Raw genomic sequence first — 11,506 nt, 5'->3', positions numbered from 1 at the left:
CCAGAGTCCGACTAGCTGTTCCAGGAGGGGGGAGGGAGAGAGAGAGAGAATCCATTCTAGCAAAAGCCAGATCCGTCGCTGTTCATTTTTTCGACAGACACAACATACGTTACTATGTCCGTTTTTTCCGGCAGCGGGAAAACAAATTTTTGACTGATCCGGTGAAAAATGGATGAAACTTGAGGCCATCCATCGCAATTCATCGTTAATACAAGTTTATGAGAAAAAAACGGATTCAGCGGCAACTTTTGTCAGATCTGTTTTTTTCTAAATTCGCCAGATTGTGCCTGACAGCAATAAACTGATGTGTGAAAGCAGCCTAAGGCTTCTTTCACATTTCCGTCAGACTGCAGGGTGAGGAAAGATCGTGAGAGCGATATTTACTGCTGGGCAAGCGCAGTCTGAAACACTGGATGCGACGTACAGAAAAACGTTCTCTTGAACGTTTTTCTGTGACGACGGTCCGCCAAAACCCGATGCCACCAGTGCACGACGGACGCAACATGTGACCATACGTCGCGATCCGTCGGCAATACAAGTCTATGGGAAATAAAAAGCATCCTGCGGGCAAATTTGCAGTATGCATTTTTTTCCCAAAATGACGCATTGTGACGGATTAGGCAACTTTCACACTAGTCCGTCGGTACGGGCCGTCGCAATCCGTCGGCCCGATGTACCGATCGGAAATGGCGGACACGATGCACAAAAAAAGTTACATGTAACTTTTTTTGTGCCGACATTCTGCCAAAACACGACGCATCCGTCGCACGACAGATGCGACGTGTGGCCATACGTCGCTAATGTAAGTCTATGGGGAAAAAACGCATCCTGCAGACATCTTTGCAGGATGCGTTTTTTCTCCTAAGCGACGCATTGCGACGTATTCCAAACGACTCTAGTGTGAAAGTAGCCTGAAAAAAAACGGAAATGTGAAAGTAGCCATAAGCAACGCACAACGCATGCATAACGCAGCGTTTTGTGACGCATGCGTTCATTTTTTTGACGCCAAAAAACTGCATCATGCAGCGTTGTCTGCGCCCTGACAGTTGCGCCAAAAATGACGCATGCATCACAGAACGCTAGACAACGCATGTCCATGCGCCCCCATGTTAAATATAGGGGCGCATGACGCATGCGTCGCCGCGGCTGCGCCCGACGCAACGCAAATGTGAACGTAGCAAGTCATTATAATGTGTGATTGCTAATGAGACAGCTGCAGGTGTAATTGCCAGATATAAAGGACCCAGGGAGGAGACAATTCATCCTGTCCAGACTCTGTGCACAGGGGAGAACCTGGTGAGTATAGAGCAACATTGGCAGGGGAGCAAAGTTTGGTTTCTGTGTCTTGACTTATGAAGTACCAGGGTTTCAACTTTGATTTTGGAGAGGTGTGTTTTGGGTTTTTCTTGTGCTTCCAGAGCAGTGATATTTGGTGGTTTGTGATGGGATCTGGTTAGGCTACTTTCACACTTACGTTGGTACGGGTCAGTCTATAAGCGTCGGGCCGACGCATGTTGTGAAATTTGTGCATGACGTGGGCAGCGGATGCAGTTTTTCAACGCATCTGCTGCCAATTCTGAAGTCCGGGGAGGAGGGGGCGGAGTTCTGGCCATGCATGCGCGGTAGAAAATGGCGGATGCGATGTATAGAAAAAATGTTCCCTTGAATGTTTTTTTTTTCGTGACGACGGTCTGCCAAAACATGATGGATCCGTTGCACGACGGATGTGATGTGTGGCCATCCGTCGCTAATACAGGTCTATGAGAAAAAAAAAAAGCATCCTGCGAGCACATTTGCAGGATCCCCTTTTTTTTTTTTTTTTTTTTTTTTTTTTTTTGTCCCACCCGCTCCTCCTCCAACTTGTGATACTAGATGCTGTAGCCTAAACTACACCCACAGCTCCCAGCTGTCCTACATATAGGACAGTCCTGACTTATGGGCTCAGTTCTGCCATGTCAGGCCTTTGTCCTGGCTATTAGTCGCCCTTCTCTAATGTATTTAAACTATTCACTTGTCTTGTGATCTTCTCTCCCTGAGACTCAAACCAACAGTCAGTTTTCAGGTAGCTCTAGAGATGAGCCACAGCCCATGATGCAGATAGGAGAGTTCTGTACTCTCATAAGCTGTATTGCAGCTTGGGAAACCAAATGCAGATTATACATGTACATAGATATAACTTAAAGGGGAAGGAAGAAATCCAAACAACCTGTGGTCTATAATATAAAAAGTTGCTTTATTGTGGAAGGCAAGGAGACAGTGAAGACTGTGGACAGTCATCCAAAAAGGTAAAATAGGGGCACAGTGGACCATAAATACCTAAATTTATATAAGGTGCTAGATATTACACACAAATATCAAGAGGTGAATTGATTCAATAGACTGTGCATCAGAAAATATAAATGATTAGATCAAATAATGGACAGTGCCATCACAGGTACACTATCTTATGAAAATGCTGAAGCGTACAAGACAAATCATGAATACATCACATAAAGTGCAGGCAAACAGAGGGTCCCAATGTGCGTTTCTAACCCCTTCGTCAGGGGATTTTCGTGTGATGAAATGATATAAATTTTTTTTTTTTTTTTAATCCTTTAATATTAAACGAGAAACCAACTACAAAAGTCACTTTCTTTATTGTGATTCTCCCTGGGACTCTGGCAGGCTCTAGTGCTGTCACTGGGTGAGACTTCTATACTTGATCTGTATTGCAGCCACTAGTGCCAGTCAGATTATACTGAGACATAGTGTATGTATGTCTCTGTATTCTAGAGGGAGAATACCACAAGAAACTGCAGTTAAGTGAAGAATCAATGCTTTCCTATACTAATATATAATCATTAACCGATGTTTTATATGAAGATACTTAAAGTTGAGAGTTCTGGTGGCTCCACCTGTGAATGGGGCATAGGGGATAAAATGCTGCAATGCTACTAATGAGACATAACAGCAACTTTTGACAGAAATGCTCATGGCTTCTGGACCCTAATGACTGTTCTAGCCAAAAGTGTGGTGGTTTCCCCACACCCACCCAACAAAAACTAGGTTGGACTATAAACTGAGACCCACAGGGGCAGTGGACTCTAGGAGCACACCCTACAGCTATAAGCAAATATCTAAGATGCTATAGTGGAGCATCCACTGTAAAACTCGGGCAGCTCCTGCACTTCTACTGTGGACACGCCATAATTGGGATGTACAATTATGGTAGTTAACATTAAGGGGATTTTTTGGTTATAATAGCACATACAAGGGAGAATACCACCAAACCACATACTACTACCACATAGTGACCGAATACTATAATACTGATCATGAATAAAAACCACAATACTAACACTTATTACCACCAGTGACATTATGCACAAGCTTGATATATAGCTTATAGTGTACAGGCATCAGCAGAGACATACATGGTGGCATGTTAAAGTTTGGGCACTACTGATCAAAATTACTGTTATTGTGAAGTTGGAAGTCAAAGAAGAAATTATTTCTAAAAGGTCTCAAGTTAAATGACCAGGCCTTCTACAGATCATTTCAACTTGCTTAACTGTTCACAAGAAGTCGTTTTGACCAGGGGTGTCCAAAATTTTACATGCCACTAGTATACAAGTAATTGTGATCACCAGTGACATTGTACACATGTACTCTGTATATAGTGCACAGGTAATACAGCAATCATGAGTGACTTAAAGGAGCGATGTATAGTGTAGATTATGCAGTGATTGCAGGAGCTCTGTATGTAGTGTACAGGTAATGGTTATCACCAGTGACGTTATATATAGGAGCAGTATATAGGTAATGCGGTGATCACAGGAGCTGTTGTGGATTCCCTCTGGTGGTTACTGCTGGTACTGGGTGACTTTGGTGGGTTGCAGCCTTTGGTTTCCACCTGTCCATCAGAGGCTGGGTGTTTCCTATTTTACCTGGCCTTTCTGTCATTCCCTTGCCGGCTATCAATGTATTCAGATGTGCTCTGTTTGGTTCCTGCCTACCTGCTCCCAGATCTTTCAGGATAAGCTAAGTGCTGATTTTCAGTTGTTTGGTTTTTTGTCCAGCTTGCTTATTATGTCTCTATGCTAGCTGGTAGCTCTAGTGGACTGAGGTTCTCCCCATGTGCCATGAGTTGGCACATGGGTTCTTGTAATCTCAGGATGGTTTTTTGATTAGGGGTTTTTTGCTGACCGCTCAGTCCCCTTTTGTATCGTTCTGCTTTCTAGTTTACAGCGGGCCTCAATTTGCTAAATCTATATATATCATCTCTGTGTGTGCCTTCCTCTCATTTCACCGTCAATACATGTGAGGGGGCAACTATCTTTTGGGGTTCATTCCTCTGGAGGCAAGTGAGGTCTTTATTTTCTCTGCAGTACTAGTTAGCTCTTAGGCTGGTGCGTGGTGTCTAGAACCAACGTAGGCACGCTCCCTGGCTATCTCTAGTTGCGTTTGTCAGGCGTAGGGCAGCGGTCAGCCCAGGTTCCATCACCCTAGAGCTCGTCCGTTATTTATTTGTACTTTGCTTGTCCTGTGCTATCCCTAGCCATTGGGGATTCATGACTAGGAGCTCTGTATATGGTGTACATGTGACAGTGATGTCCTCAATCTTGGCTATTCATCTGGCAGTCTGCAATCACTACTTTCAGCCCAGATCTGACTCTGCAGAAAATATATTTATAGTTTCTCTTCTAGAGCACATTCCCCACTTTTTTCCCAACTTCTACACTACATGAAGATGCTACAGTGCCACCCTGTGTAAGGGTCGGGGCCAGGGCACTAATCCCTGTATCACACGCTGGGCCCCGTCCATTTGAAGTACCTCGGTGCTGCTCCTCTACGCCATCAGGGTTTTCCCGGTACAGGACAGTTACCTCTGCAGACGATTCCAAGAATAAAGTCACAGTCCAGTTTCACTTCAACATGTTTACTCAGCAACTTGCCATCCAGGGCACACACTGTTGCAGCATCAGGCACCAGTATCTTTGACCCTTGCATGTCGCTAAGCCTGCTTTTGGAATGGTCCGTACTATATGGTCCCACAGTGTCCTCAATTTCAGTATTTGTCTTTTGTGGGGGCATTCCCTGCTGTTTTGCCCTGGTAATGAGAATGGCAGCCCATGCAAAAAACCTGCCACATCTTGGTGCACTTTCTCCCACTTTGCTCAGCCTCCTTCTGTCCAGCAGCTGTAGTCCAACTATTACTGCACTGCTGTTGCTGTACTCTGTTCTTAATTCTGGCCCCCTGGATATTACTGCTGGGCCTACTTCTTGGAAGAACGTTACGGGGCACCATGTGCCCTGGGCTAGCTAGCCCTGTGAGCTGTACAGGCACCCAGGCCCCAACTGAACTAAAGCAGAAAGCTCTCACTAACTTATTTCCACTGTGCCCCTCCTATTCTTACTATTTGCTATAATGCCCCCACCTAGTATCCAAATAGGGATACTACTCCCCTAACACTAAACTGGCCCCGGAGTGCTTGCTTACTTTCCCTATCAACAGGCTGCTCAAACATGTAAGGGGGTATATGTGTGTGTATATATATATATATATATATATATATATATATATATATTCTCAAAACATCAAATGTAGCAGTATCACTTGACTACTGGACAGTGGCTTGAGGGGTACAAGGCATCAATCTATCTCATCCCCTACACCTGCACAGTACCATCCTCCCTTTTGTTCCATACCCTGCCCCCAAGGAACACTGTCTCCTAAGGTGAATTATATGATGGAGTGTGCAAGACAGTGACCTCAGTCATGTGCCTCTTGCAACAGGCACACTTCCATCAGTCAGCAACTTCATTTAACTTTTGCAGTGGGGCAATAAATTTCAATTGAATGTGCATCCTCTTGCACACATTCAATTGCAATCAGTGGGCCCTCTCTGTACTGCTTGAGGTGGGGCTTCACAGGGGAATACACCAGTGTCCCGCTGGGCCAGTCTGACCTTGGCTGTAAACTGAGATATGCTGGTTAATATTAATCTGCATAATTATCTTTCCAGTAATTCTGGAAATATTTTTTCTGTGACTTGCCTTCTTAACCTTTTTCCCCATATAATCCTGTTAAGTGAATAAGGTAAATTGTTTCTGCCTGGTGTCTCTGCTATCAAATTCAGCCCACACAGAACAAGTCGAGGGTGGTGGGGGAAATCCATAGGACTATGTCACACCAGTTCTGGCTAATCAAATGCTGTGATGGGGACACCAGAAAGTAAGATTTGTGGGCCTCCCTCCAGGTACCACTTTCCTGGGCACTGGACCAGAGTCCAGTGAATTGATCCGCTCATTTCTAGTCCCAACTGTCCTGGATTTGGGTCTACACCCTTCAGTCTCAGGTGTCTGCTCAATGCCCCTCTGAATTTCCTCCTGCCAGTGTAGAAAGAAATGGTAAATGGGCATGGATTTGGGTGCAGCCAGTGGCATGCCCAAAATATCCCATAGCTTGCTGCATACTTTGTCCCTCTCTGTTCTTTATAGACAAAAAACACACTAACTACAGCTCTGGTTAGTAACACCAACTCGAGGCATTGCTAAACAGGTGAATGTGTATCGGTGGGGTTGCACCCTCCATTGTATATGGTAAGTAATGTAATGAGTGGGTGCTACTGGACTCTCAATGCTCTAGACTGATCTCTGCACTGAAACAGTAAGCCGATAGTGCATCTCTGAAATGTGGTAACTGGCACAAGTGTTTGCTTTTGTTTCCTTCATCAATGTTTACATAATAAATGGACTTTATTTCTCCCCCTAGTTAATCTGATCATGTCTGGTCGTGGCAAGAAAGTCCAGAAACTTGCAGCTGGAAAGTCCTCCAGATCTGCCAAGGCAGGGCTCCAGTTCCCAGTGGGCCGTATCCACAGGTTCCTGAGGAAGGGAAACTATGCTAAGAGGATTGGATCTGGAGCTAGCATCTATCTTGCGGCCATCCTGGAATACCTGTGTGCTGAGATCCTGGAGCTGTCAGGAAATGCAGCCAAGGAAAACAAGAAATCCAGGATCCTGCCCCGACACATCCAACTGGCTGTCAGGAATGATGAGGAACTGAGCCAACTGTTTGATGGGGTCACCATTGCAGAGGGTGGCGTCCTGCCAAATATCCATGCGGTCCTAGTGCCAAAGAAGACTGCTAAAGGCTCGTCCTCACAAGAACCTAAAACCGCAGAGTCTCAGGAGTACTGATCCTATTTAAATAGATTTTGGACTTTGTTATAAAGCATCTGTTTGTATTTCCTATATATGTTCCCTGTAGTATTTTAAGTGTATCTTAATTAAAATCTTTTTTTACATCCACTCACTGGTAAGCATTTAAATGTTTCTGGAGCGCCCCCACTGCCGCAGGGCCGAGGGCTACCCGGTACCGGGCCTCTGAGTCTCTGCTCTGGGGTTGTCACGGTGGCTAGACCCGGTCCGTGACCCTGCCGGTCAGTGGGGGACGTCCGGTGCAATGAGTGATGATAGTGGTGCAGTAAATAACGAGGACACCAAGTTGCAGTCTCTTTACCTCTTTACTGAAGATCTCTGGGTCCTCAGTCCGGAATCCGGATAACCAGGCTGCACAAGTCCGGCCGGTCCAATGGCACCTCCAGAGTTCTCTTAGCAGGTGGAAATCGGTGCCTTCCTTCTAGCGCTATGTGTTGCGGTCCTTCCCTGCTGTGCTTACGGAAAGTCCCCACAACTGTTGTGTCTGTTTCTTAAGTTCCCTCACAACTCGATTAGATGTTCTGCTAATCCTCCGTCCCTCCCTGATGTTACGGTTGGGACGGCACCCGTTTGACGGGTAGGCTCGGAGCTCTTCCGGGACCCTAGAGTTGCCCCCCAAGACTGCATAGGTGATTTAAGTGAGACAGCCCGCCTTAGACTGACTGTCCTGCCGCTGTTTAGAGTATTGCTTGAAGCTGAATATTGTGATACTCCCTTGGCGTTCCGGCCACCGGTTGTGCGCCTTAGTAGGATGTTGCTTCGGTCTTACAGCACGACTCCTACTGGTGTTCGCCTTATTGCTTTGATCTCGTTTCTCACTCAACACAATCTATCTCGCTTCTGATCCTTCCTTGGGCACCGCCGCTATCCTGAGCAGGCACGGTCCCGTTACGTTCGCTCAAGTTGCCAAGCCTCTGCCAGGATCCCACCCCTGACAGAGACCCTACTGTATCTTCCCCCACAACACCCTCTGCCACAAGGTGTTGCCTGGTTCCAACCCAGTCAGCTTTCTGATCTAACTTCCTGCCTGACCCCCAGTTTTACCAGTGTGTGAGGAGTGGCCTAATGAATAGAACCCTTAGCTCCCCCTGGAGGCCCGGCGGTGAAATGTATTGGTGTCTGTGATACCTGATCAGATGAACTCCTTCAGTGCCATCAGACGTACCACAGCTCCCCATAGTGGCGGAGCCACAGTACTGCAACGACCAGGGCTCTGGGGCGCTGCATTTCCGTAACTTATGAAATGTATTTAGTTGCTTCATCTGGGTGTATATGGAGGAACAGTTGGGTTAAAGGAGTTGTCTGGTCTAAATTGAAAAGTCTGCAGTAACTTTAACTTCAGACTTTTGTATCCTCCCAGTGCACACACTGCAAGGATGAGCCATGAACAGCGGTGAGGTATGTGATATGCATACTCCTGGTCAGACTTGCTCCATACTCGGCAACCGGCAAATCCTTGCATTGTGTGCTGAGAAGATTCAAAAGTCAGTGCTTGCACAGTGACTGCAGACCAGACAACCCCTTTAAGTTCCCACAATGAGTATCTGGTGCACTTTTGATGCTGCAGACTACCTACAAACCCCACCATCATGGCATGAAAGTCTTGAACAAGTAAATCCTTCAACACATCTCATGTTTCTTGCTGAATTGGTAATCGGTCTGTCAATTCATGCAGAGGGAAGTGCCCTGGGCATGGTATGGCGCCCCTGCAGTCCAGCTGCCACAATATCGCCTCCCTGACCGGCTGTATCATGTCTGGAAGTAAATGGAGCTCCCTACAGTAAGTAAACCATGCGTCCATACACAAGCCCATCCCTGACCATATGGGGGAGTGCAAGCCCCTAGTCTGTAGGGTGACTACCTCTTCTGGCTGGGGGGAGGCATAAGAGGGAGAGTAGTGTGAGGAAGAGAGAATGTGGAGTTTCCCAGGGTTGGAGCTATGAAAGGCTCACCCTAGGATTGCAAGGAGAACAGGACACCAGAGCTACCAGGGATTGCAAACCCTGAGAACAGAATCTGGAGACCAGGGACTACAGGTTGTCTGGCCACCCCTGCAGCACCAAAAGCACCACATTATATAGGGCTTAGATCTGGGACCAAGGGAACAGCTCACAAAGAGTTCACAATGTATGCTGGCTGGAGCTGCTGCAGAATAGACAAGCAGGGAGTACATCAGTTCATAAGCTGTTGAACGTCCAAACATACAGGCACAGAAAGGAAGGCTTATTCTACCCACTAAGTGGAGTGGACTCCAGCTGCTTCCAGAGCCTGAACCTAGTGACCAGTACCCCTCGATTCAACAATCTTCAGATAAGACTTAATTCCTTCACCTGCTTTTTGCTGCACTGCTCCCTACACCAGGGGCATTCTCTGGCTGAGGGAAGTGATCGTAATGCAGCAAGATAGATCTATCACCTGTGGACCCCACTTGCAGCACTGGCCAGACACCTCAGCTGGCGTCATGATACAACCAGAAACTACTATTCCATGTAAATACTCCTTTTTTTTTTTTTTTCTTTTTTTTCCCCGTGTCTGGTCAGGGCCACGGTGCTGGGCAATTGCCACTGTGACATCCCTGATAGACTGGCTACTGAGTGCCATTGCTGCAGTTGTGCAGGCCAGGGTACTTTTTCTGAGCCTGTGATTCCCCACCCAGCACCAGTGTCTTTAGCTTCATGTGCACAGTATGCTGTCAAGTAGACTGAGCTGTTAATCAAACTAAGGCGCTTGAGGTGGGGAAAACCACCTCAGGAAGTGCTCTACCATGCCCAGAGCACTTAATGCCTCATTTGCATATAAGAGTAATTATTTCAGAATGCAGCAATGATCAGTGACACATGTGCTCCCAGAATCTAACCCTTCAGTTATAATCCAGATTTTTGGCATTGCTGTAGATAATAATAATTTTATTATTTATATAGCGCCAACATATTCCGCAGCGCTTTACAACTTATAGAGGGGACTTGTACAGACAATAGACATTACAGCATAACAGAATTCACCATTCAAAACAGATACCAAGAGGAGTGAGGGCCCTGCTCGCAAGGTTACAATCTATAGGAAAAGGGGAGACACGAGAGGTGGATGGTAACAATTGCTTTAGTTATTTGGACCAGCCATAGTGTAGGGCTCGGGTGTTCATGTAAAGCTGCATGAACCAGTTAACAGCCTAAGTATGTAACAGTACAGACACAGAGGGCTATTAACTGCATAAAGTGTATGAGAACATGATGCGAGGAACCTGATTATGGGTTTGTTTGTTTTTTTTTCTGAATGGGCCACACAGGGATAGTTAGGTTAATGCGTTGAGGTGGTAGGCCAATCTGAACAAATGAGTTTTTAGGGCATGCTTAAAACTGTGGGGCTTAAAGCGAACCTGTCACACCCCACACCCCCCCCAAATCAATGGTGAGGTAAGATCAGGGGCTTATCTACAGCATTCTGTAATGCTGTAGATAAGCCGCCGATGTTACCTGAAAGAGGAGAAAAAGACATTAGATTATACTCACCCAGGGGTGGTCCCGCTCCGATGGGGGTCTCAGGTCCGGTACAGCGCCTCCCATCTTCATTCCATGACGTCCTCTTCTGGTCTTCGCGCCGCTGCTTCGGCGCAGGCATACTTTGCCCTGTTGAGGGCAGAGCAAAGTACTGCAGTGTGCAGGCGCCGGTAAGGTCAGAGAGGCCCTGCGCACTGCAGTACTTTGCTCTGCCCTCAACAGGGCAGACAAAGTACGCCTGCGTGGAGACCAGAAGAGGACGTCATGGAATGAAGAGGAGGCGCTGGAGCGGACCTGAGACACCCATTTGACCACAGACCGCCCACGTGAGTATATTATAACCTCTTTTTCTCCTCTTTCAGGTAACATCGGGGGCTTATCTACAGCATTACAGAATGCTGTAGATAAGGCCCTGATGACAGTGAGCTTACCTCACCATCGATTTTGTGGGGTGACCGGTTCCCTTTAATCGTATTAACCTGGGTAGTGCATTCCAAAGAATCGGCGCAGCACGTGTAAAGTCTTGGAGACGGGTGTGGGAGGTTCTGATTATTGAGGATGCTAACCTGAGGTCATGGTAACACAAGCACCACTTTCCCAGATAAATAAGACACAAAACTACAAGAACTAGTTTGGAATAAAATTGGCCATGGCGTTTATTTTTGAGTAACATAAATCAAAATGTATTAAATGATAACCAATAAATCCTTTTGTAATACTTTCCATAAACTGAATTAAAATCGCCATGAAACGTCCCAATCCACCCGGAAACCGGGCGATTTTTCTCACAAAATAAACGACACTAC

At 46.4% G+C, this 11,506-nt stretch overlaps 1 protein-coding gene across 1 annotated transcript; it reads left to right on the top strand.

Moving 5' to 3' along the window:
* Positions 1 to 1,248: 1,248 nt before the first annotated feature.
* On the top strand, positions 1,249 to 7,293 carry LOC143817949 (histone H2A, embryonic-like). The gene is made up of 2 exons (XM_077299412.1): positions 1,249 to 1,296; positions 6,755 to 7,293. The coding sequence occupies exon 2, from the start codon at positions 6,766 to 6,768 to the stop codon at positions 7,180 to 7,182; it is 417 nt and encodes a 138-aa protein (XP_077155527.1). The 5' UTR covers positions 1,249 to 1,296; positions 6,755 to 6,765; the 3' UTR covers positions 7,183 to 7,293.
* The last annotated feature ends 4,213 nt before the right edge of the window (positions 7,294 to 11,506 follow it).

This window comes from Ranitomeya variabilis, chromosome 3 (assembly GCF_051348905.1).
Source record: "Ranitomeya variabilis isolate aRanVar5 chromosome 3, aRanVar5.hap1, whole genome shotgun sequence".
Lineage (NCBI taxonomy): Eukaryota > Metazoa > Chordata > Amphibia > Anura > Dendrobatidae > Ranitomeya > Ranitomeya variabilis.
The sequence above is the reverse complement of the archived record's forward strand: the minus strand, read 5'-3'. Positions and strand labels throughout refer to the sequence as shown.

Excerpts from the sequence above, each read along its gene's own strand:
- LOC143817949 (XM_077299412.1), top strand. The coding sequence starts at position 6,766 with ATGTCTGGTCGTGGCAAGAAAGTCCAGAAACTTGCAGCTGGAAAGTCC.